The following is a 27008-nucleotide window of genomic DNA, read 5'->3' on the forward strand; positions in this document are numbered from 1 at the left end:
AAGGCACAAAGTGCTACACACAAGCTCCACCTACCCGTTGCCCCTGTGAGGGGCATCGATTCAGGGGGAAGTTGGTTTATGAAAGTTGGGTGGCCTTAAAGTGAAGATCTAAAAACAGCTTGTTTCAGACATTTAATGAAGTGAGGATCTGCACCAAGGCCCAGCTTATGATGAAGAATAACTCTGAGATGAGAATTATGCAATATAAAAATATGGAGTAGGAAATAATGTTGTCTCTTTGAAAATTTCACTGAAATTTATTTAAAATTTGACTACAGGACAGAAGACTTTTTGTGTGAATATTACTTTATTTAAGTAACATCTTTACAAACATTCTTTCAATGCAGCTCTGACAAAACACTTGCCACTGAAACCCTTAGAATCAAAAAGAAATTCGAAGACCTTGTTAAACCAGAAAGTTAAAAATCTCTCTGCATGTACATCCTGCCTCAGTGCGCGTTACCTTCACATGTCACTATTCGTCTCAGCTTTTTTTAAAGTTCTAGTTCTCAGCTGCAAAAAAAGGCACTGTGCTAAATGTTGTTAATGAGACAACTCTTTTATGGATTCATGCATTTTACCACGCAGCTTCATTCCATCAGTCAGCCAAATAAAGGAAACATAAAAGTGTTTATTCTTAAATGTTTTACATCTACTTGAAAATAGAAAACCGTTCAAAAAGCCTGATTGGTGTATCCTTTAAGGTAGGACGTTTTAACAGAATACCAGAAAAATTACAAACATGTTTATAAATGGTAAGTTCTTTGTTTATAAATTAAACTTAAATATCAAAATTTAGAGACATAAAAACTGATATTCAAGAAGATTATTCCATTTTAAAACAGTTTATACATTAAATAGTAGATACATTGTTTAAATTGTACTGGGTAAAGGCACTTAAAGTTTCAATCTCTCCGACAGTAATTTTTGGTGTTTTTAGAAATATTTATAACTCTGTTTTCTGGCCTTTTTTTCTAACACGATTGCTTTGCAACAAGATCAAGACACGCCACCCCCACTAGTCTCACTCTAGCAGCCTTTTAGCAACTTGGATCAACAGAATAAACTTTACAGTTTCCTCTCTAAAATTTCTGAATTTCTGGTTTAAATCCCCAAATTTCCGTCCAGCTCACTGCTGATGTTTTGAAACGCAACAATACTTAACAGCCGAGCTTCAGAAATATCAGTGTATTTTAAAGCTACAGCCTCATTCACAAAAAATACAGTGGTGCCCTTTTTTTTGGCATTGTACAGTAAAAACATTAATAAAAAATATATTAGCAGCAGGTTGGGCTAAATATTTGAGAGCAACCTATAACCAGATAGTCACAGGTTTGATCCCCACAGCAGATAAAGAGTCCAGAGCGTCCTGCTTACTCACTGACCGTCTCTGGGAAAAAAAAAAAGCACAGGCTAAATGTGCTAATATATAAAACTATGGCAAAAAAAAGCCCATAATCTCAGAAAGTTCACACTTTTTCTTCAAGATAAACAAAACATTGTTTCAGGTCAAAACAATATCATTTATGCTTTGGTAAATATGAAAATACATTTTGAACTGAAAAGGAAACAGCTTCAAAAAAGCAATTATATTGTTTTATTTACATAAATATTCCTCTGGCCTACGTTGTGATGGTTCATAATGAAATATTTTTAAATGATCATGGAACTGAATCATGAACCATGAAGTCGATGTGAGTAAAAGACTCTTTCCAGCGCATTTCAAACACAAAACAAAAATAAATAATGAAACAGTCCGACATGTTTACATTCAGAGTGAAACCTTTAAAAACCAAACAAAATCGGATAAATAATTTGGACTAAACTAACAAACCGTAACAAAAAAAGTCGTCACATGTAAGATGAGAGAAGGAAATATATAGCAATCTTTAGCTATAATAATGACAATAATACTGCTTGATGTAATGTTATTGTAGTTCATCACATTCATACATCATCTATGAAAATATAATATAATTTTTTTTGTTAAGGCACAGATGAACCCCAAATTAATATACACGGTGTTCCTCTGGGCTATGTTACTATTTATCCATCTAAATTGATTTGGTTAGAGTTGCCCAGTTTTGGCGATATTAGCTGGAGAAATGATGCGTGGAGCCCACAAATAATCAGTTCAAAAAAGTTCAGTAGATAAACAGCACTACAGGTCAGAAGAAAAAACTAATGTATCACTAATTTGGGGATGAATTGTCCTTTTATTAGAGGTTTACTTTATATTAACACGGCAACCTCACAAAAAAACTAAACAACAATAACAAGAAAAGTAAAATACATTAAAGATACCATTCCAGCATCTTCAGTACTTTGACACCTGGTGAGCTGCTGTTGTTGTCTTTGTTGTTGCTGTGGTCGTTGAAGACTCGTCTGTTCGTGTTTCAGCCAGGTGGGTGATTCTGGTGGTCTTTGTCACCATGGTGACAGTTCCCTCCTCGGAGGAAGAGATTTGGTGCTCTTCGGTCATTTGCGAGGTGGTGAAGTCGAGCCCTGAGGTGTGGAGGCAGAAAGACCCCGAGACATCTGCCTCACCCCCTACCTCACCTTTCTGCTGGGCCTGAGGAGAACTCTCTGGAGTTATCTGGAGGAAGCCTGCGGTAGGTAGGCCAGGAAATAAGAGAAATGAAAGAAAAAGAGGAGGATAGGTGAAGAAATCAAGAGGGAAAAGAAACTTAGTCTTATGTAGAAGAGACAAAACAAGAGTATATAGATTAGTGATTTATTTACCAGGAACACAAAAAAATATACAAAAAACATCAAAGGTAGCAGCAAGAATAAAGTATAGATAGTGTAAAGTATATTCTAATAAATCCTGTGGTAATATAGTGAAAAAACCCAGTAAAATCCAGACATAACATATGAGAACCACATGCAAAATTGATTAAACATCATTTTTGAATGTGTAGACTTTTACAGTTTTTCATTTTCTCATTTATATGCTTTATTTTCTCATTTCTCATAATGCAACTAAACGGGCAAATTTAATAGACGGGGTAGATACAAATTTAGATTTTTCTAAATTTTCAATGTAGTGCTTTGATAAAAAAATCTCTATTTTCTTGTCCTTACTATATCTATTAAAATATATAAGAGCTCAGGCTATGCATTTTTCTTAAAGAAACATGAAACACTGGATGACTAGTCTTTTAGTGTGGCAATGCACAGTGATTCAAATGAATGCAGAAGAATTTAAAGCTGACTGGGTTGGGTTCAAAACCTGCACTAAAACTTTCTGGTAAAATGCTGCCATCTTGTGGTGAAGTTTTTAATTAAATATCTCAGAGGGTTTTTACAAAAAGCGGCTTTAATAATAACATTAACAGCAGTATTGACGTAATGCCAGCCCAATCCGGTTGTTCAGTGATGACGCGACGAATCCTACTTCCGGGTCTAAAGTAGTCTGCGTTTAATATGGCTTTTGTGTTGTTAACATGTTTAATGTTATGTATTTTCTTCTATTTGATCTCAAAAAGCTCCTAAAACAGTCAGTGATCACTGTTGACCTCCCTCGGCTTTTATTACCACTAATCATTTATTTAAGCTCAGCTTTTAAAACCTTAGGATGTAACTACAGCCCAGCCCATGCAGCAGTATATGAATGACTAACCTCGTATTGTGGATGGATTATCTCAGTTGTTCTCCTGGCTGAAGTTTGGTCCTTTTACAGCATCCTGCCATGCGATTACATTTGTTCCTGACCACCGAGAACACTCATGTTAACTTTTATTGAGTGGAAAAAAAGTTAGCTTGTTTATATTATGCTAACATAGCTGTGTCGCTAGCGGTCACGTAGCACATCATTATATACCAGCTAACCCAACTTCAGTAACCCTACAAACGTCACTGCTGTTTAGTTTTCTGTCTTCATTAATGCTGGAAGTGATAGCAGAGCTGTACGTTTTAATTTGTTTCCAAAACCCCGCAGTCAGGACATGCTATATTGTATTTAGATAGAAGCTAGCGAGCTAACTCCTGCTAACTTCTAACTCCGTTAGATGTCATAAATTCCGTTTTCATGGATGCCTGGATGTTAAACTCAATTGTTACACCTGGTAGAGCAGAACGCTGATCATTTTATTAAAGATGAAAGACTTTAGACAGTTTTTCAACTCTCAGTAATGCCATAGTGATCGTTTGATATATGGACCTGCAGCAGAGTTTAGGCCCAGACACGGCTAGTGACGTCAGACTGAACAATCGGATAGCATCTCCTTTAGCCTTACCTGTGGCATGTGGCTTCAAGGTGACCTTTGGGACCTTAAACCATGAGGAAGACTCTCTCTCTTCTGATTCCCTGCTTTTGCTCTCCACCTTGCTCCAAGCTTGAAACTTTGTTGAGGTGAACTCTGTGGCAAAACCAGAAGGGGACTCTGAGCTGTCCCTGTCCAGCATTTCTGTTCTGGCACGAGAAGACACCAAATCCTTCAAAGGCTCCTCAGTGAAACCCCCTGGTAACATTGTGCTTGATTGTACTTCTTCTGGTGATGAATGCTTTCCCAGTTCCCCACTTGTTTCCATGTCTGCTCCTCTTGCACCCGTCTTCCCATATAGACTGGTGAACTCCACCTTTGGGAGTTTGATTTTACCACTGAATGCCACCTTCTCTTCCTTGGAGCCCTTGTGAGGGCTTTCACCATTGAGACTTGAACTTGAACCTTCTCTTTTGACAGTGTCACCACCAAATGATGCAGATTTGCCAGACGAAAACGACACTTTAGGCATCTTTATTCTTCCCCCCTTTGACTTTTCTTCTTCTGCCCCTTCTTTTTCTGCACTTGCAGCAGCTGACTTTTCTTTGGACTTTCCAAAGCTTGGCTTCTTTTTGATTTTGGGCATCTTCACTTTGACAGTCTCTGTCTCAGCCTCAGCCATTGCTTCCCCTTTTAAGGGACTTGTGCTTGTAGCAGGCTTATTTGTTGGAGGAGTGTCTACCAAGACAAAAACCGCTTTCTTTACTTTAGGCATTTTAGGGCCCTCATACTGAATTTCTGGCCCATGGACATTCACACTTTCCTCTGGTGAGGATAGGGAGGGTAATGGGACGCCAAACTTAGGGATTTTGATTTTCTTGCCTTTTTCTGTTTTGCTGTTATCTCCATCTTGAGATGAGCCAATATCAAACTCTATGTCTGGTATTTTGGGGACTCTGATTCCTGCATGTGGAGATGAGGAGCCACCCTCTCCTTTCACTTCTGTTTTTAGACTTACACTTGGTAATGTAACTTCTGGTACTGGATGGTTAACACGATTTTTGTCATCTTTATGACCATTCTGGGTTTCAACTTCAAAATACTCAAATCTTTCTCCACCGTTTTTCTTTTTTGGCATTCCAATCTTGAATTTTGTTCCTTTGACTTTAGGCCCTTTTACTTTGCTGCTGGTTTCTGTAGTGACATCTAAGTCAGGTAGATCAACTTTTTTCCTGTCCTTTTTGCCCTCCCCTTTGTGAAGTCCAGTATCAAGTTCTAAGCCTCCTTTTGGACCTTTGATATCTATTGTCGGGACTTTTAATTTTAGGCCTTTGTGCTCACCCTCAAAATGCAAATCAGCTTCTCCAAGAGCCCCAGTGTCCAGGTCAGCCTTACCACTTGGTAAGTTAATCTCTGCTTCAGTGGTTTTAGCCATTGGCAGTAGTATTTCTCCCTCTGGAACTTTAATATCAGAACTGGTTACTTTCATCTCTACAACAGATACCTCACTACCTTTACTTTTGCCTTTCGGGAGTGAAATATCAACTTTTGGCATCTTGATATCTGGCAGTTTGATGATTCCTCCCTCTGTCTCCATTTTCTCTGCTGGTGTATCAATGTTTACTTTTCCCTTGGGAAGTGATATGCCCACATTTGGCATCTTGAACTCTCCTCTATCTCCCCTGATATCTGCCTCAGGACCTTGCACTGAAGGTTTTCCTTTAGGAAGAGAAATGTCAACTTTTGGCATCCTGAATATTCCTCCCTCACCCTTAATTGTAGCGTTGGCACCTTCAGTCTCTCCCGTTGGAAGTGAAATATTGACTGAAGGCACTGTCATATGTGGCATTTTGCTGCCATCTCCCTCAATTTCAATCTCTCCTTTAATTTTGCCAGCTTTTCCTTTGGGTAGAGAGACGTTAAAACCTGGCATTTTGACCTGAGGCATTCTGATCCCCCCCCCTGCACCTCCTTCCAGCTCGATCTCTGCACCTTCTGTTTTTCCTTTAGGTAGTGAAATATCAACTGAAGGCATATTGATGTGGGGCATCTTGAATTTTCCAGCTTCTCCTTTGATCTCCACATCTCGAACTCCTGGACTTTCAACTTTTCCTTTAGGTAGAGAAACATCAACATTCATTTCGATATCTGCACCTTCAATCTTTCCCTTGGGTGCTGAAATATCAACTGAAGGCATTTTCATTTGTGGTGTTTTGAATTTCGCTCTTTCATTTCCTTCTGTTTCAGTCTCTGCATCTCCAGTCTTTCCGCTGGGCAGTGAAATATCAACAGAGGGCATGCTTAGATGTGGTATCTTAAATTTCCCACCTTCCCCCTTTAACTCCACTTCTGGACCTTCAGTCTGTCCTTTGGTTAGAGAGATATCAACATCTGGCTTTTTCCAGTGAGGCATCTTAAAATTTCCTTTGCCATGTCCTTCTACTTCAACATCTGGACCTCCAATCTTCCCTTTGGGCAATGAAATATCAACAGAAGGCATGCTTAGATGTGGCATCTTGAATTTTCCACCTTCTCCTTGAATCTCTATCTCTGGACCTTCAATATGACCTTTAGGCAGAGAAACATCAGCATTGGGCATTTTCAGATAAGGTGTTTTGACTTTTGCTTCTCCTTGTCCATCCACTTCTATTTCTGCCTCAGTATCTTTGAGTTTTCCTTTAGGAAGCGATATGTCAATGTTGGGCATTTTTATGTGAGGCATTTTTAACTTTCCCTCTGTAGTCTCCTTCATTTCTAAATCTGGTGAATCAGTCTTTGCTTTTGGAAGTGAAATATCAAGTGCAGGCATATTAAAATGAGGCCTTTTGAATTTTCCGTCACCCCCTTTTAGCTCCAGGTCTGGTCCTTCAATCTTTGGAGACTTTCCTCTGGGCAAGGACACATCAAGGTCTAATTTGGGGAGAGAAACATCAATCGTTGGCATTTTGGGAATTTTAAGGTTTCCCTCATAACCTCTTATATCAGCCTCTGTAACATCAACTTCTGCTTTTGGGAGAAGAACCTCAGTCTCTGGTGTTTTAGCTGCTGGTAACGAGAGCTCAACAGAAGGCATCTTGACCTTGGTTTTAGCTTCAAGGTCACCACTTGGCTTACCTAGGTCTTTTTCTTTAGAGACAAAGCCTGGGATAGAAAACTTTGGCAGTTTTAAAGAGACGTCAGGTGCATGGAAGCCACCTTTTGCCTCTACATCTGCATCCAGTTTTGCTTCAACTTTTTCCTCTGGGAGTTCACTTTTGGGTGATGATATTTTTAACTTGGGAAATTTCATTTTGTATTTTGACATGTCATCTGAGTTGTCAACATTGATATCTGGTTGATGAATGTCAATTTTTCCCTTTTTCCCTTTAACATCAACATCAGGACAAGAGACTGATACATCTGCAGCCTTCTTGGACATGCCAAATGAGGGCAGTTTGATTTTAGGTTTTTTCACCTTGACTTTTCCACCTCCATCAAACTCCACCGACGGTGCTCTGATCTCTCCTTCTACATGTGGTGAACTGAGTGAAGTATCTCCCTTAGGTACTGGTATTTCCAAGTTACAGCTCTTTGTCTTTCCCCCAAACCTAGGAAGAGTGAAACTAGGTACTTTGAGGAAAACAGGTAGATCAAAGCTGCCCCCTGAAGAAGGCCTCCCTCCTTCTGCTTTCAGAAGTTCTACTTCCACATCATCACCTTTGGGTTTTGTAAGGCCAAAATTGAGATCCATCTTTGGAGCTGAGATGTCAACTGTTGGTAGTTTTACTGTGGGAAGTTTTAGGGATGCACCTGGACCTTCTAGACCACCTGTCTCTATATCTTCATTCTTAACTTCCAATTTGGCAGGATTAAGGCCTCCTGTAAGACCAGACATCTCCAAATCTCCAGATGCATCAGGACTTAGAGTATCAACTTTGAAGCCTTTAGCTTTTACACCAGAGGGCAGGCTGAGGTCAAGGTCAAATTTGGGCAGATTTATGTCAAGACTTGGCATATGGAATCCACCTCCTTTTTTATCAACTTCAACCTTCGGGATATCAAACCTTCCTTTTTCAGAGAGTCCTTCAATATTGATATCTCCCTCTACTGTACCCTCTGGAACTGTAACCTTTTCTCCCTTCACGTTGGGTCCTTCCACTTTGATATCACCTTCTGGGAAGTTCATCTTTGGAAGTGAAATATCAACTTTGGGCATTGTGAATTTGCGTCCTTTATTGCCAGGACCTTCGATGTTGAGGTCAACTTCAGCTTTTCCTTCAGGTAGTAAAATCTCAAACCCTGGATGTGCACCTTCTATGTTGAATTGAGGTCCCGTTGCTTTGATTTTAGGAAGAGAGACAGATGGCATATGAAACCTTCCACCCTTTTCAGCGTGCCCGTCAATTTCTCCGTGTGCTTTTGCTTTAGGGAGTGAAATATCAATTTCGGGTATCTCAGTTGTCCCACCTTTAGTATCATGGCCCTTTATTTTTACACCACCTTCTGGGAGACTGACTTTAGGCAAAGAAACATCAAATTTTGGCATTTTGAATTTGCCCCCTTTCATGTCAGGGCCTTCGATATTTATGTCACCCTCAACCTTTCCTTTAGGAAGTGAAACATCAACAGATGGAATTTTGATGTTCCCTCCCTTGACATCAGGACCCTCAAGAGTGACATCAACATCTGGAGACTTCATTTTGGGTAGTGAGAGATCCAATGATGGCATGTCGACAGTGGGCAATTTAAATTTCCCCCCTTTAATACCTGGACCTTGGAGGCTTATATCTACCTCTGGAGACTTGATTTTAGGGAGTGACATATCACCTCTGACTTCAGGCCCTTGGATATCAACATCAAGTCCCTTTGCTTTGATTTTAGGAAGAGAAATATCAACTGAAGGCATGTGAAACTTGCCACCTTTACCAGTTTTTCCTTCAATGTCAATATCCACATCTGCTTTTCCCTTTGGAAGAGAGATATCAGCAGTGGGCATTTGAAGTTTCCCTTTGAAATCTGGTCCTTCAACATCGACTCCAGCCTTTGGGAGACTGACTTTAGGCAAAGAAACATCAAATTTTGGCATTTTGAATTTGCCCCCTTTCATGTCAGGGCCTTCGATATTTATGTCACCCTCAACCTTTCCTTTAGGAAGTGAAACATCAACAGATGGAATTTTGATGTTCCCTCCCTTGACATCAGGACCCTCAAGAGTGACATCAACATCTGGAGACTTCATTTTGGGTAGTGAGAGATCCAATGATGGCATGTCGACAGTGGGCAATTTAAATTTCCCCCCTTTAATATCTGGACCTTGGAGGCTTATATCTACCTCTGGAGACTTGATTTTAGGGAGTGACATATCACCTCTGACTTCAGGCCCTTGGATATCAACATCAAGTCCCTTTACTTTGATTTTAGGAAGAGAAATATCAACTGAAGGCATGTGAAACTTGCCACCTTTACCAGTTTTTCCTTCAATGTCAATATCCACATCTGCTTTTCCCTTTGGAAGAGAGATATCAGCAGTGGGCATTTGAAGTTTCCCTTTGAAATCTGGTCCTTCAACATCGACTCCAGCCTTTGGGAGACTGACTTTAGGCAAAGAAACATCAAATTTTGGCATTTTGAATTTGCCCCCTTTCATCTCAGGGCCTTCGACATTTATGTCACCCTCAACCTTTCCTTTAGGAAGTGAAACATCAACAGATGGAATTTTGATGTTCCCTCCCTTGACATCAGGACCCTCAAGAGTGACATCAACATCTGGAGACTTCATTTTGGGTAGTGAGAGATCCAATGATGGCATGTCGACAGTGGGCAATTTAAATTTCCCCCCTTTAATATCTGGACCTTGGAGGCTGATATCTACCTCTGGAGACTTGATTTTAGGGAGTGACATATCACCTCTGACTTCAGGTCCTTGGATATCAACATCAAGTCCCTTTGCTTTGATTTTAGGAAGAGAAATATCAACTGAAGGCATGTGAAACTTGCCACCTTTACCAGTTTTTCCTTCAATGTCAATATCCACATCTGCTTTTCCCTTTGGAAGAGAGATATCAGCAGTGGGCATTTGAAGTTTCCCTTTGAAATCTGGTCCTTCAACATCGACTCCAGCCTTTGGGAGACTGACTTTAGGCAAAGAAACATCAAATTTTGGCATTTTGAATTTGCCCCCTTTCATCTCAGGGCCTTCGATATTTATGTCACCCTCAACCTTTCCTTTAGGAAGTGAAACATCAACAGATGGAATTTTGATCTTCCCTCCCTTGACATCAGGACCCTCAAGAGTGACATCTACATCTGGAGATTTCATTTTGGGTAGCGAAACATCAAGGGATGGTATATTTAGCTTCCCACCTTCAACCTGAGGGCCTTCGACATTAATTTCAGGTCCCTTGGCTTTGATTTTAGGAAAAGACAGGTCAATAAATGGCATGTGGAACTTTCCACCTTTTCCAATATCTCCTTCAATTTTTCCTTTTGCTTTTCCTTTGGGGAGTGAAATATCGATGTCTGGCATCTCAATCTTTCCAGTTTTAATGTCAGGACCTTTTATTTTGACACCACCTTCTGGAAGACTCTCTTTTGGTAAAGAAATATCAAATTTTGGCATTTTAAACTTGTCACCCTTCACTTCAGGGCCCTCAACATCAAGGCTGCCCTCAACCTTTCCTTTAGGAAGTGAAACATCAACAGATGGAATTTTGATGTTCCCTCCCTTGACATCAGGACCCTCAAGAGTGACATCAACATCTGGAGACTTCATTTTGGGTAGTGAGAGATCCAATGATGGCATGTCGACAGTGGGCAATTTAAATTTCCCCCCTTTAATATCTGGACCTTGGAGGTTGATATCTACCTCTGGAGACTTGATTTTAGGGAGTGACATATCACCTCTGACTTCAGGCCCTTGGATATCAACATCAAGTCCCTTTGCTTTGATTTTAGGAAGAGAAATATCAACTGAAGGCATGTGAAACTTGCCACCTTTACCAGTTTTTCCTTCAATGTCAATATCCACATCGGCTTTTCCCTTTGGAAGAGAGATATCAGCAGTGGGCATTTGAAGTTTCCCTTTGAAATCTGGTCCTTCAACATCGACTCCAGCCTTTGGGAGACTGACTTTAGGCAAAGAAACATCAAATTTTGGCATTTTGAATTTGCCCCCTTTCATGTCAGGGCCTTCGATATTTATGTCACCCTCAACCTTTCCTTTAGGAAGTGAAACATCAACAGATGGAATTTTGATGTTCCCTCCCTTGACATCAGGACCCTCAAGAGTGACATCAACATCTGGAGACTTCATTTTGGGTAGTGAGAGATCCAATGATGGCATGTCGACAGTGGGCAATTTAAATTTCCCCCCTTTAATATCTGGACCTTGGAGGCTGATATCTACCTCAGGAGACTTGATTTTAGGGAGTGACATATCACCTTTGACTTCAGGTCCTTGGATATCAACATCAAGTCCCTTTGCTTTGATTTTAGGAAGAGAAATATCAACTGAAGGCATGTGAAACTTGCCACCTTTACCAGTTTTTCCTTCAATGTCAATATCAACATCTGCTTTTCCCTTTGGAAGAGAGATATCAGCAGTGGGCATTTGAAGTTTCCCTTTGAAATCTGGTCCTTCAACATCGACTCCAGCCTTTGGGAGACTGACTTTAGGCAAAGAAACATCAAATTTTGGCATTTTGAATTTGCCCCCTTTCATGTCAGGGCCTTCGATATTTATGTCACCCTCAACCTTTCCTTTAGGAAGTGAAACATCAACAGATGGAATTTTGATGTTCCCTCCCTTGACATCAGGACCCTCAAGAGTGACATCAACATCTGGAGACTTCATTTTGGGTAGTGAGAGATCCAATGATGGCATGTCGACAGTGGGCAATTTAAATTCCCCCCCTTTAATATCTGGACCTTGGAGGCTGATATCTACCTCAGGAGACTTGATTTTAGGGAGTGACATATCACCTTTGACTTCAGGTCCTTGGATATCAACATCAAGTCCCTTTGCTTTGATTTTAGGAAGAGAAATATCAACTGAAGGCATGTGAAACTTGCCACCTTTACCAGTTTTTCCTTCAATGTCAATATCAACATCTGCTTTTCCCTTTGGAAGAGAGATATCAGCAGTGGGCATTTGAAGTTTCCCTTTGAAATCTGGTCCTTCAACATCGACTCCAGCCTTTGGGAGACTGACTTTAGGCAAAGAAACATCAAATTTTGGCATTTTGAATTTGCCCCCTTTCATCTCAGGGCCTTCGATATTTATGTCACCCTCAACCTTTCCTTTAGGAAGTGAAACATCAACAGATGGAACTTTGATGTTCCCTCCCTTGACATCAGGACCCTCAAGAGTGACATCTACATCTGGAGACTTCATTTTGGGTAGTGAGAGATCCAATGATGGCATGTCGACAGTGGGCAATTTAAATTTCCCCCCTTTAATATCGGGACCTTGGAGGTTGATATCTACCTCTGGAGACTTGATTTTAGGGAGTGACATATCACCTCTGACTTCAGGCCCTTGGATATCAACATCAAGTCCCTTTGCTTTGATTTTAGGAAGAGAAATATCAACTGAAGGCATGTGAAACTTGCCACCTTTACCAGTTTTTCCTTCAATGTCAATATCCACATCTGCTTTTCCCTTTGGAAGAGAGATATCAGCAGTGGGCATTTGAAGTTTCCCTTTGAAATCTGGTCCTTCAACATCGACTCCAGCCTTTGGGAGACTGACTTTAGGCAAAGAAACATCAAATTTTGGCATTTTGAATTTGCCCCCTTTCATGTCAGGGCCTTCGATATTTATGTCACCCTCAACCTTTCCTTTAGGAAGTGAAACATCAACAGATGGAATTTTGATCTTCCCTCCCTTGACGTCAGGACCCTCAAGAGTGACATCTACATCTGGAGATTTCATTTTGGGTAGCGAAACATCAAGGGATGGTATATTTAGCTTCCCACCTTCAACCTGAGGGCCTTCAACATTAACTTCAGGACCTTTGGCTTTGATTTTAGGAAAAGACAGGTCAATAGATGGCATGTGGAACTTTCCACCTTTTCCAATATCTCCTTCAATTTTTCCTTTTGCTTTTCCTTTGGGGAGTGAAATATCGATGTCTGGCATCTCAATCTTTCCAGTTTTAATGTCAGGACCTTTTATTTTGACACCACCTTCTGGAAGACTCTCTTTTGGTAAAGAAATATCAAATTTTGGCATTTTAAACTTGTCACCCTTCACTTCAGGGCCCTCAACATCAAGGCTGCCCTCAACCTTTCCTTTAGGAAGTGAAACATCAACAGATGGAATTTTGATGTTCCCTCCCTTGACATCAGGACCCTCAAGAGTGACATCAACATCTGGAGACTTCATTTTGGGTAGTGAGAGATCCAATGATGGCATGTCGACAGTGGGCAATTTAAATTTCCCCCCTTTAATATCTGGACCTTGGAGGCTTATATCTACCTCTGGAGACTTGATTTTAGGGAGTGACATATCACCTCTGACTTCAGGCCCTTGGATATCAACATCAAGTCCCTTTGCTTTGATTTTAGGAAGAGAAATATCAACTGAAGGCATGTGAAACTTGCCACCTTTACCAGTTTTTCCTTCAATGTCAATATCCACATCTGCTTTTCCCTTTGGAAGAGAGATATCAGCAGTGGGCATTTGAAGTTTCCCTTTGAAATCTGGTCCTTCAACATCGACTCCAGCCTTTGGGAGACTGACTTTAGGCAAAGAAACATCAAATTTTGGCATTTTGAATTTGCCCCCTTTCATGTCAGGGCCTTCGATATTTATGTCACCCTCAACCTTTCCTTTAGGAAGTGAAACATCAACAGATGGAATTTTGATGTTCCCTCCCTTGACATCAGGACCCTCAAGAGTGACATCAACATCTGGAGACTTCATTTTGGGTAGTGAGAGATCCAATGATGGCATGTCGACAGTGGGCAATTTAAATTTCCCCCCTTTAATATCTGGACCTTGGAGGCTGATATCTACCTCAGGAGACTTGATTTTAGGGAGTGACATATCACCTTTGACTTCAGGTCCTTGGATATCAACATCAAGTCCCTTTGCTTTGATTTTAGGAAGAGAAATATCAACTGAAGGCATGTGAAACTTGCCACCTTTACCAGTTTTTCCTTCAATGTCAATATCAACATCTGCTTTTCCCTTTGGAAGAGAGATATCAGCAGTGGGCATTTGAAGTTTCCCTTTGAAATCTGGTCCTTCAACATCGACTCCAGCCTTTGGGAGACTGACTTTAGGCAAAGAAACATCAAATTTTGGCATTTTGAATTTGCCCCCTTTCATCTCAGGGCCTTCGATATTTATGTCACCCTCAACCTTTCCTTTAGGAAGTGAAACATCAACAGATGGAACTTTGATGTTCCCTCCCTTGACATCAGGACCCTCAAGAGTGACATCTACATCTGGAGACTTCATTTTGGGTAGTGAGAGATCCAATGATGGCATGTCGACAGTGGGCAATTTAAATTTCCCCCCTTTAATATCTGGACCTTGGAGGTTGATATCTACCTCTGGAGACTTGATTTTAGGGAGTGACATATCACCTCTGACTTCAGGCCCTTGGATATCAACATCAAGTCCCTTTGCTTTGATTTTAGGAAGAGAAATATCAACTGAAGGCATGTGAAACTTGCCACCTTTACCAGTTTTTCCTTCAATGTCAATATCCACATCTGCTTTTCCCTTTGGAAGAGAAATATCAGCAGTGGGCATTTGAAGTTTCCCTTTGAAATCTGGTCCTTCAACATCGACTCCAGCCTTTGGGAGACTGACTTTAGGCAAAGAAACATCAAATTTTGGCATTTTGAATTTGCCCCCTTTCATGTCAGGGCCTTCGATATTTATGTCACCCTCAACCTTTCCTTTAGGAAGTGAAACATCAACAGATGGAATTTTGATCTTCCCTCCCTTGACGTCAGGACCCTCAAGAGTGACATCTACATCTGGAGATTTCATTTTGGGTAGCGAAACATCAAGGGATGGTATATTTAGCTTCCCACCTTCAACCTGAGGGCCTTCAACATTAACTTCAGGACCTTTGGCTTTGATTTTAGGAAAAGACAGGTCAATAGATGGCATGTGGAACTTTCCGCCTTTTCCAATATCTCCTTCAATTTTTCCTTTTGCTTTTCCTTTGGGGAGTGAAATATCGATGTCTGGCATCTCAATCTTTCCAGTTTTAATGTCAGGACCTTTTATTTTGACACCACCTTCTGGAAGACTCTCTTTTGGTAAAGAAATATCAAATTTTGGCATTTTAAACTTGTCACCCTTCACTTCAGGGCCCTCAACATCAAGGCTGCCCTCAACCTTTCCTTTAGGAAGTGAAACATCAACAGATGGAATTTTGATGTTCCCTCCCTTGACATCAGGACCCTCAAGATTAATATCTACATCTGGAGACTTCATTTTGGGTAGTGAAAGATCCAATGATGGCATGTCGACAGTGGGCAATTTAAATTTCCCCCCTTTAATATCTGGACCTTGGAGGTTGATATCTACCTCTGGAGACTTGATTTTAGGGAGTGACATATCACCTCTGACTTCAGGCCCTTGGATATCAACATCAAGTCCCTTTGCTTTGATTTTAGGAAGAGAAATATCAACTGAAGGCATGTGAAACTTGCCACCTTTCCCAGTTTTTCCTTCAATGTCAATATCCACATCTGCTTTTCCCTTTGGAAGAGAGATATCAGCAGTGGGCATTTGAAGTTTCCCTTTGAAATCTGGTCCTTCAACATCGACTCCAGCCTTTGGGAGACTGACTTTAGGCAAAGAAACATCAAATTTTGGCATTTTGAATTTGCCCCCTTTCATGTCAGGGCCTTCGATATTTATGTCACCCTCAACCTTTCCTTTAGGAAGTGAAACATCAACAGATGGAATTTTGATGTTCCCTCCCTTGACATCAGGACCCTCAAGCGTGACATCTACATCCTGAGATTTTATATTAGGTGTAGAAAGATCTATGGATGGCATGTTTGGTTTTCCACCTTTGACTTGAGGACCTTCAGTATCTATATCTGGTCTTTTAGATTTTATTTTAGGGAGAGAGATGTTAATAGAGGGCATGTTGAACTTGTTGCCTTTGCCAGTGTGCCCTTCAATTTCCCCCCCTACTTTTCCTTTGGGGAGTGATATGTCAATATCTGGCATTTCAATCTTTCTTCCCTTTGTTTCAGGTCCTTTTAATTTGACATCACCCTCAGGAAAATTTACCTTTGGTAAAGAAATGTCAAATTTTGGCAGTGTTATCTTTCCTCCTCTACCTTCAGGCCCTTCAGTGTTTATGTCAATGCCAGTGTCAACTTCTCCCTCTTCTTTACCTTTTGGAAGTGAAATATCAACAGTCGGCATTTTTACAACAGGAAGATCAATGTCAACAGATGGTAAATTGAATTTGCCTCCTTTCCCATTACCTTCAAAGGTAATTTCTGGTCCTTCAACATTTATATCACCTTGCTTTGATTTAATTTGAGGTAGAGAAACATCAACTGAAGGGATTTGAAAAGGTTCTCCTTTACTTTTTACTTGTATGTCACCCTCTGCTTTTCCTTTTGCTTTTCCCTTTGGAGGAGAGATGTCAAGAGAAGGTCCTTCTAGGACAAGATTTCCCTCAGGCATCTTCATCTTTGGTAGTGAGACATCCAAAGAAGGCATCTGGAATTTTCTTCCTTTGACTTCAGGGCTCTCAATCTTTACCTCTCCCTCTGGTGATTTCATTACAGGAAGAGCGAAGTCAAGTGATGGGACGTTGAACTTTGCTCCTCCTTTTGCTTTAGATTCAATATCAAATTCCCCTTCTTTGGTGGGCACCTTTGGAAGTGAGATATCAAAAGTTGGGAGCTGGAACTTGCTACCCCCACTGCCACTGAGCTCCACATTGGCCTCAATGTTTGGCTTGGATAGTGAAAAGTCAACACCTGGAAGTTCTGGTCCTTCAAGTTTGACATCAGGGTCAGGTAGCTTTATTTTTGGAGGAGAAATGTCTACAGTGGGCATGCTGAGTTTGCCTCCTTTTACTTCACTCCCTTCTAAAACAACCTCTTTTTCAGATGGCTTCAGTTTTGGTAGGGATATATTACATGAAGGCATTTTAAAATTGCTTCCTTTTCCATCAGTTTCAGCCCCTCCCTTGTCTTTTGACAGAGAAACATCTATTGATGGCAGTTCAATTTTCCCTCCTTTGATATCAGAACCATGTAAATTAGCCTCAGTTTCAGATGTTCCCATCTTAGGGAGTCTGACATCAAGTGAAGGCATTTTGAATCGTCCTTTAGCAGAGGGAGCCTCCATTTCAATTTTGCCCTTTGCCCTTCCCTTTTCAAGAGAAATATCAACAGAGGGTATCTGCATTTCACTTGGTGGTAAATGAAAATTTCCTTCCCCTTCAACATCAGTCACTCCTGCTTTGCCTTTGGGAAGGATCAGGTCCACTTTGGGTAACTTGAATTCCCCTTCCACACCTTGTCCCCTTATGTTTACTTCTCCTGGTTGAGAAATGTCAAAATCAGGCATTTTGAATTTTCCATCACCACCAACATAGTAGTCCATATGGACATCTCCACTGTCTGATTGGACCTTTGGGAGTGAGAGCTCAACAGAAGGTAGAGAGAATTTTCCTTCCACTTCTGGGCACTCAGTGTCCACCGATGATCCCATCTTAGGTAGTGAGATATCAACCTTTGGCATAGAGATCTTGGGCCCTTTAAAAGTGCCCTCGACCTCATCAGGAATTCTCCGTCCGCTGTCTAATTCCAAATCAATATCAGCTACAGAGATGTCACTGGCAGGCATGTTGATTGCAGTCTTCCTAATTCCTTCGTGATCTTTGATCAATATGTCAGTCTTTCCCTTCACTTTAGGCAAAGAAATATCAACAGAGGGAAGACCGATCTGCCCATCTCCTTTGATTTCTACCTCTGGAGGTTTTATGTCAGTATGAGGCATTTTGATGCCTCCAGCTTTTACCTTGATGTCACCATCAATTTCATCTGAATGGTGTGAGAGTCTAACTTTGGGTAGTTTCAACTTTGGCATTCTGACCTTTGCATCTCCTTTGTCTGCATCTACATGAACTTTTCCTTCAGCTGTTTCAGCTCTTCCTTTGATGTCCATTTCAGGAGCTTTGATTTTGGCCGTTCCCTTCACACTGGGCAAAGATGTCTCAGCTTTTCCTGAAGGGAGAGCAAACTCCACATCAGGTAGGCTAACTTTAGATGCTCCCTTCTCCACATCTTTATTAGCAGACAAACTGAACTCCACAGATGGCGGCTGGATGTTTACCCCCGGAGGCTTCAGCTCCACAGATCCAGTTTCCAAAGTAGAGCCTGACTTTGTGTGTTTGCTTGTAGGAAAGGTGATGCCAAACTTGTGTCCTTTTCCTTTGCTTTTCACTTTAGCTCCAGGCATTTCAGATGGGGAAATATTCACTTGCCCTTCAAACCGTCCTGTCTCCACTTTTGCTCCTTTTTGCGGGAACCTTGGAAAACAGTGTTTTAGAGAGGAAAAAAGGAAATAGGAAAGAACATTGTAATATTTCCCCAAAAGATTATATCTAATTTAAAGCACAACATTACAATAGATATAATTTAATGTTGTGCAATTTAATGTACAACAAGCATTGCATTGTAGTATTATTTGGAACTACCAAAGAGAAAGAAACAAACAAAAAAGGCCAACCTCATCCTCTTCTTTGCCTTCCTCTCAACTGCTGCTCCTCTGGCTTCCTCTACTTCAACTTTTGGACTTTTCCTTTGTTTGAATTTGGGAAGAGAAAACTCTACATCACTCATCTCCAGCCTAGGAGGTGTTCCCTCTACCACCAGCTCCTCTCTTCGCTTCTCTTTTAGCCTTTTCAGACCAAAACGTCCACCTCGTTTCTTCTGAGTCTTGAATGGTTTGGTCCCCTTCACACTCTGAAAGAAACACGTGTGACAAGAGCATCAGTCAACAACATTTAAAGACCTGCATCTATCTGTACTAGTTGATCACTCACAATATATTTTTTCAGCACAATGGCTTTCAGGATTAAAAGTGATTACAATAAATTGATAAAGCTACTTTACCATTTTGCCCATCTTGACTTTGGGACCTTTGACCTCCACACTGGGAACCTTTGGGCGCACGCTGCCATCCGCTCCAGGGATGGTTCGCTTAAGCTGGAAGCTGACCCTATATGGCTCTGCGCACTGAAGGATTTTTAAAGCGTCTTCATACCTCACATTGTCAAAGTAGACTTTGGCACTTAGCAGCTGGTCACCTTCATACAGAAAAACAGTATGAACAATATATTCATGTACATCAGTTTGTGATGTATATTTAGTATAGGATGCATTTAGTGGAAAAAGTAGAAAAAGTAAAAGTGATTTATTAAATAAAGTTTGATTAGAGACACAGTTAAGCATTTTGCAATTTTGCACAATTTTAAAAAGTTTAAATTTGTTCAGAATTGAACAGCAGAAATGAGGCTTTCTTGTCGGAAGTAAGCAAAAAACCCCAAAACAAACCAAAACGAAAAAAAAAACAAGCAAACAGCGGCCGACACCTAAGACTGGTGGGTAAGTAAGCGACTAATGCAGAAAACAGAGATTTTTAAATGGGAAACTGTTCTTGAAGTGAGTCAGGAAGTGTGATTTTTATCGTGGTGGAAGCAAAACAGCAAAAGTAAGAGGAAATTCGTGACGATGTTTATGTGAAGCGAAATGTGAAGCGTAGTTTGGATCTTCTTTTGCTGCTGGTTCAGTCAGTATTGTTTGGAGAGAGATAAAACCTGCAGCTTCAGAATCTAGCACAAAAAGCACAGAAACACAAAGCGCCCGCCGACGCTTCAAAATCAGTGAGCAGTCGGCTTTCAGCCCCGACGGCGTGTCCGTGTCTGCGTATGTGCTGTCGGGTGAAAAGGCGACATCTCACTGATTCAGATGCGTTGGGTTGTGTTTGTGTTTACGTCTTCGTGCAGAATCCGTGTACCTGCTCTCATTTACTGTTTCAGCTGTTTGGTGGTTGTAGAAATTTTGTGAGGTTTAACCTGAGATTCTGGCGTTTCGGGCAAAATAAATTTATATTTAAAAATCGATTCAGGATTTTAATGAATCGATATCACGTTATCCAAGCCAGAATCGTTTTTAATCGATAAATCGATAATCACCCCCCCCCCCCCTTAATGACAATGTCATCAGAATAAATGCATTTAAAAAAAAGTGGGTTAGAGTTTGTTAACTCTTTGGAAATTGCAGACTCCCTGATGAGTCAGGAAGTGTTTAATCAATATTTGAAGATTTTTACAAAAATTCTGCAAAATTCTGCAACAAAAATAGGCGTCAACTGTTGTTGGAATTTGTAGATTTCCACCTTCTGGGTCAAGACTTGTCCTATTATCTTCTATTGATATCATGTTACATTAGATTTTTTCCCCTTTTAACTTCAACTTAATTTCACCTTAATTTTATTTGCTTTATTTGGCCCCAACTTTTTGGCTTTTTGTTTCATATTTCATTATATTACTGAAGCAATTCATGAACTCTATTTTTAAAGGTGGGATATAAACAAAGCTGATATGAAATAAAATGAGAACAGATGATGTGGAAAATGTAATATTGGGCTTTCCCCCCAAATAATAAAGTTTTCTGTGCAAACTCCTTAAAAGAAGTCTAAATATCTTTTTAATTACCTTTTAAATCTTATATAAATGTTATGTATGTTAGTAGTGCTTTCTAAATGAATCAGGTGTGCTTGCAGGCACCTTGCTGTAGACTGAGGTGTTTAGCAGCTGGAGAGTCTTTGAGGACGTCTTTTACAAAGATCCCTCGTTCTCCTCCACCAGTCACACTGTAGCCGCTGGCTCCAGCCCCTGCCTCTGTCTCCACCACAATCTCCACAGATTTAGAGGCTTCCTCCACACTCTGCGACACACAGACACCAACACAAAACTTCGGTTATCCACGAGATTCTTTTTTTGTTTTATTATTACCAATACTAGTTTAGTAATAGCAAAAATATAGTTAAACACAAAATACTAGTCATTATTTCAGTCTTTTAAAAGAAGTTAGTCAGTGCATAAATCCTGTGGTTTTGTCAGCCTGCATCACACTACTGCATCAGAATTGAATAGCAGGTCAAAAGCAAGTAAAAAATTGCTAAAACGACTTTTCGGTCTTGAATTTTAATTATTTTTGGGCTCCAATGCTGAGTAAAATTTTGCACTTGTTTGAGTAGGTGCATGTTTTACTGTACTGTTCTCAACTTTACTTCAAAGTTCATTTTATCCATGAAGCTGTCGCAGAAGAAAGGTCATTCTATTCTTAGACTACATTCACTTTTCCACAGGCTGAAGAGAGGAAGTAAAATGCAGGAAAAAGTTAACAGTTTTCTGTGTTTAGCTGTGCATCACCTGGCACATTACAGCTTTAAGCCATTGATACATAGAAAGGTAACATATTTCAGCCTGAAAAGTCAGACTTCTGCTTACTGTCTGTTCATTTGCTGGCTCAGAGTCCATCTCTGGTTGGGCCAGCTGGCAGGTCGACTCTCTCAGATGACTTCTCTTCTGGCTCAGTACCTGCTTCAGCTCGGCATGGAGCTTCTCCTTCTGCACCTGCAACAGCACAGATGACAGGGGTTGAGGTGCCATATCATGATGCAGCAAAAAAAGAAGAAAGAAAAACACCAAAGTGGATTTGTTATGCTTTTCCTTGTTTTCTTAGTTTGTTATTTATGTTTTTTGTTTTCATGTGCTTTGAACTTCAAATTCTTACTTCCAGGTTCTGTTTGTAAGTTGTCACTTGCATTCCCTTCCTCCCTGCATCCTCCGATGTGTGAAAGTTCAAATCTCTACATCTCCCGTGTCAGTTATTGTCACTCACTTCCTGATTTATTTTGGTAGTTCAACTGTGCTGGTAGATGGAAGGAGAAGCGTTTCCATCTACCTGACATCTGCCTTCATGTGTAGAAACAGTCTGTCTTTATTCTAGCCTTTGTTGTCTTTTCAGCATAAGTCTCTGTAGTCCTGTTTATAGCCTTTTGGGAACCAGCTTCATATAATCTTGGATTACACTTTATTTTTTCCCTTCCTGGACTAAAGCTATCAGCTTTGGAATAAAGCTTACCTTTTGTTTGTCAGCCAACAAACAAACATTTGTTTGTCTGTTGCTTAAACTTTGCAGTTCATGACACTCTACTGTATATCCCAAATTTTGCCTTCAGAGTGCCTTAAATCTTCAGTTTTAGACATTTTTCTCACGGCATTTTAGACCCACCACCTTTTCAAACTGCTAGTTAACTTCTGGCAGCCATAATAAGAAAGCTGACTCAAAGTGTGAGGGCTTAAAATGACTTATCATGCATAGCTACTTCAGTAATGGAAAGAATAATTGTGTAAATCTTTGACATAAATATAGTTTAACATAATGAAGATAAAAATAGATATATTTTCAGCAGTTTATTGTGTTACTTTCAAGCCTTTGGAAAAAATAAAGGACAAAACTGTAAAATAACTGAAAGCTAAAAGATAACTAATATTATTGTTTAATGTAATACCTGTAGATGGTAATCAAGGAAAATAAACTTAAAATCAATGAAATTTTAAATAAAGAAAAAAACCTTAATTAATTGGATACATTTGTTATAAGGAACCCACTTTTGTTTTTGTATAGACTGTCTTGTTAATTGATAATTACATAAGAATGCAAATTTACAACATTACACATCTAAATGTGAAAAATAAGAACTGAATTTTAATTACATGCATTGTTCAAACTACATATTTAACCATGTAACTAAAAATATCACCTAGCTAATATTCAAATAATTTTGGCTAATTGATCCCGCCCCCCCGTCCTTCCAGCTGTTGTTGTTCCCACATGATAACAAGATATATCCCATTCACCTTGTTAGCAATGCAGACAAATGGGCACAAAATAACTGCAACCAGTATGTGTTACTGTCTGGTCCCATCCAACAGCAACCGCCTTTTGCAAAATCCTTCTAAAAGTCCTCCTTCTAAAGTTGCTAACATTCTAGTTTGTGCGTTGGGGTGTTTACAGAGTCCCAGCACCTGCACTGTCACTTCAGCTTCATCATATTTAGACATTTTGTTGTTCATTTTGCGTCCAGTGGCTGGCGGTCACCTGCTGCCGCATGAAAAGACTGTGGAGTGACATTCCTGCTGAGCTGGGAGAAATGAGAGCTTGTTTACGTGTGGGACAATGACCTCAGCATATCTGTCCTGGGCTATTGTATTCCAGTTTGAATGGTCCTGGTTAGTGTCCAGGTCAGGAGGTCAGTCACCTCTCTGCTCTGAATATATCTATATACCAACATAGTTTTTTTTAAATAGACATTTTCTGAACGTGAGTGGAGCTGCGATGGCTTTGATCCAAATCAAGGAAATCATAAACAAATATGAACCTAGCTAATAAAATTAGTGTTACTTAAAAACTCCCAGAGAGCAGCCATTTGGCTTTTCTACCTTTAAAACCCGGAGAGCAGCCAAATGGCTGGTAGGCTTTTAGCTAAGCTTTAGCTTCAGCCAAGTGGAAGCTAAATTGGCTAGTCATTCATATGTATATTAGGTTGTTACCTGGGAATTCTGGAGGGAGGGGAGTGGGGGTGTGTGATTGAGGGGGTGGGGGAGCTGCTAAAAGCTGTGAACTTCCTTTTGTGTTTCATCTTGATGCATTCTCAATCATCCAGGGAAATAAATCTCCAAAAGTCAGTTTGCCATCTTAGGGAGAAATCAACACACATGGGTGTATGTCCTTTGTTGCTGAGATTTATTGATAAAAACAGTACAAAAAACCAACCATTTGTACACATATTTACAAATGGCCTGCTGAGTGGTGCATGGAGCATGTTCATTGGTTCATGGACCTCCCTGAACTAATGGCATTTATTGCAATTGTCATCTTGCGGGGGGTTAACAGGGTTCCATCTCTAAATGACTGCTGGTCAGCAAACCTGGGAAACCCACAGATAATTGGAATTATGGCACGAAACCGCTTCCAAGACATCATGCAACACCTACGCTTTGATGACAAGTCCACCCGCAGTGATCGAGCAAAGACTGATAAGTTCGCTGCAATTTCCAGTGTGTGGGGATCATTTGTCACCAACTGCATCACGTGCTACAACCCTGGTCTACATATCACCGTTGATGAACAGCTTTTCCCATCAAAGACTCGGTGCTGTTTCCTGCAGTATATTGCAAGTAAACCTGACAAGTTTGGGATCAAGTTTTGGGTGGCTTGCGACCTAAAATCCAAGTACATTTGCAATGTCTTCCCATATCTTGGCAAGGACCCCAATCGTCCCACTGGGGAGAGACTTTCTGAAAATGTAGTAATGAGGCTGATGGAACCATTCCTAGACAAGGGCAGAAATGTTACCACGGACAATTTTTTCACATCGCTTTCACTTGCGCAAAAACTTCTTAGACGGAAAACCACCATCCTCGGCACAGTCAACAAGATTCGCAGGGAAATTCCTCAATCCACTCAAACCCCCACTCCCCTCCCTCCAGAATTCCCAGGTAACAACCTAATATACATATGAATGACTAGCCAATTTAGCTTCCACTTGGCTGAAGCTAAAGCTTAGCTAAAAGCCTACCAGCCATTTGGCTGCTCTCCAGGTTTTAAAGGTAGAAAGGTAGAAGCCTGGGGATGCTACTGTTAACTGAAATAAAGCAAAAACTAACTAAACTGATACTGTGTATAAGCTAAATAAATAAAGATTTTTTGTTTTTTTGGTTAAATTTATAACACTAGCATTGAGAATCTGATATTTACATGACTGATCAGAACCCTTTACACACACAGAAAGCTCCACAGCTGAAAAACGTTAATATTTAAATGGCTGTCAGTTCCTTCAGCAGCCACTAAAGGCTGGCTCCAAAGGTAAATCAATTCCCGCTAATCAAATTTAATTCAATTTATTTTTATTTATATAGAGCCACATCACAACAGCAATTACTGCAAGGTACGTTATTTTGTACGGTAAAGACCAATTCTGTAAAATTCATAAAGCTAGTGTAAAATATTGCCTGGTAGGAAGTGGCATTTGTTATACTGATCACAATAAGATGGATTACCTAAAAGTCTTTTCAGATACACTTTAACCTCCTAAGACCCGAACTCTTCCACAGCATGCATTTTTAATTTCTCTTTGATATTTGGGCTGATTGGGACCTGATGAATGTAAAAACAAAGAATTACTAAAAAAATTTTTTTACCCAATTTTTGTTTCTGAGAAAAATGAGAGCCACTTATGAGGATATTCGTTTAAAATTTCGATAGAACAGTAGCAGCATAAAGTCCTCATAAGTGGATATCAGGCCCTTGTAGAGCAAAATTGAGTATTTTGGTCTAAATAACCCAAAATGTGATGTCCACATATGTGGACGCCAGGTCCTAGGAGGTTAAAATGACCCAATGTTTTTACCTTTTATGAAAAATGGATGAAAAAGATGATTTGTCAGCGCTGTTGCTTTTCAGACAACCTTTTTTTTTTCTTTATTGACAATTAGATTTGTAAACACCTTTATTCTGACACATGGATGCATGGCAGTAAAACTCAGTTTATGCATGAAACCTTCATGTGCATCCTATCATTGCAGGTCATTTTCTGTGTCTCACCACTCTCTCAGGGCTCTCCTGTTCCTCTGTGGAGCCGCTGTGGTGAGGGTTGCGCTGGGGGGCGGAGGGGGATCTGGAAGACGGGGGTGACCGCCTCTTATCTTTTACCTGCCCAGACAACAGAAAGTGAGATGTTTGAGCGCGTGAGGCAGCAGTTTCTGGTGGTTTTACCCTTTAACTCAATTAATAAGATTATTTTGGGCCTGTGAACAGCTCTGCAGTGGAAGCTGTGGGAAAAATCTTAAGAACAGGGAGACGTATGTTTTAAATTTTAACACATATTGACATTTCTTTCTCTGCTGCTCCAGTGAAGCTGTTTAACAGAGGAAAACTGTACTGGGAATCTCCCAGATGTGAAAAATGTAAGCTACAGTGTGCATGTCCAGCTCAGCAAACGTCCTCTGCATGAGTAAAATAAGATTTACAGTACAAGCTGTAGTCTTGTTACGTTTCTGACTCTGTGTGCTAGTCATGCTTCAGTACCATCCAGTATCAGGATGAAAATCACAGTATTAAAAAGTGATGCAGGTTTTATTGCAAACAGTATTTGCAAAATACAGAAGCATTGTGAAATTTTTTTCTGAAGCAGCTACATTTTTAATGTCCCCCAGATGACTGGTGATCCTGTTGTTTGCATTGGCTGTGTTCTCCTATTGAAGCAGGTTTTTCAGAGACAGCTGCAAGAAAAGATGAAGGTATTTTCTTTCAGGTGACTGTTAACCACTATAAATTGAATTATGAAATAAACTCTTTGTGATCTACTTTATAATTTCATTTTTTCTGATTAAATCCACCACGACATATTGTTGTTATTCTGCTGCTGCCTCTAATTTGCAAAGAATATTTTTTCTTGGACTGAAACTGTTTCTCCCCAAGACTAATTTTAGACTAAGTCAAAGTTAAAAATGGGGGCATTTACCTCTCGCCCCCTTTTCTAGAGGAAGCACACCATGTCCAACCCTCCTATATCTCCTTCCTCTGCTTGTGACATGAACTCTTGCACAGATGATCTTGTCAAAACATTATGTTCCAACACTTTGACAGTGTAACCTCTGACACAAACTATAAATTCCCAGCACACAGTGAAAGCTGAATGCCTGTGATAATAGATCTTAAAGTTGTTCCCATTAGAAGAATTCAGTT

General features: G+C 40.2%; 1 protein-coding gene across 6 annotated transcripts in view; it reads right to left on the reverse strand.

Moving 5' to 3' along the window:
* Positions 1-260: 260 nt before the first annotated feature.
* The window catches only part of prx (periaxin), a 46496-nt gene continuing 19748 nt past the window's right edge, over positions 261-27008 (reverse strand). Inside the window, exons 3-10 of one of the 6 annotated variants that reach the window (XM_080889914.1) lie at positions 25866-25973; positions 21704-21829; positions 20978-21137; positions 19302-19495; positions 18916-19151; positions 13471-18715; positions 4239-13017; positions 261-2607 (exon numbers count right to left, since the gene is read on the reverse strand). In XM_080889914.1, coding sequence (XP_080746040.1) covers positions 2318-2607; positions 4239-13017; positions 13471-18715; positions 18916-19151; positions 19302-19495; positions 20978-21137; positions 21704-21733 — 14934 coding nt within the window. In that variant the 5' untranslated portion in view covers positions 21734-21829; positions 25866-25973 and the 3' untranslated portion in view covers positions 261-2317. Of the gene's footprint in view, positions 2693-3622; positions 3710-4238; positions 18716-18915; positions 19152-19301; positions 19496-20977; positions 21138-21703; positions 21830-25865; positions 25974-27008 lie in introns of all 6 variants that reach the window. The other 5 variants (XM_080889915.1, XM_080889912.1, XM_080889911.1 and 2 more) reach the window with 5 other exon arrangements.

Source organism: Rhamphochromis sp. 'chilingali' (genome assembly GCF_963969265.1).
Source record: "Rhamphochromis sp. 'chilingali' genome assembly, chromosome: 8".
In the NCBI taxonomy this organism is placed as follows: Eukaryota; Metazoa; Chordata; class Actinopteri; order Cichliformes; family Cichlidae; genus Rhamphochromis; species Rhamphochromis sp. 'chilingali'.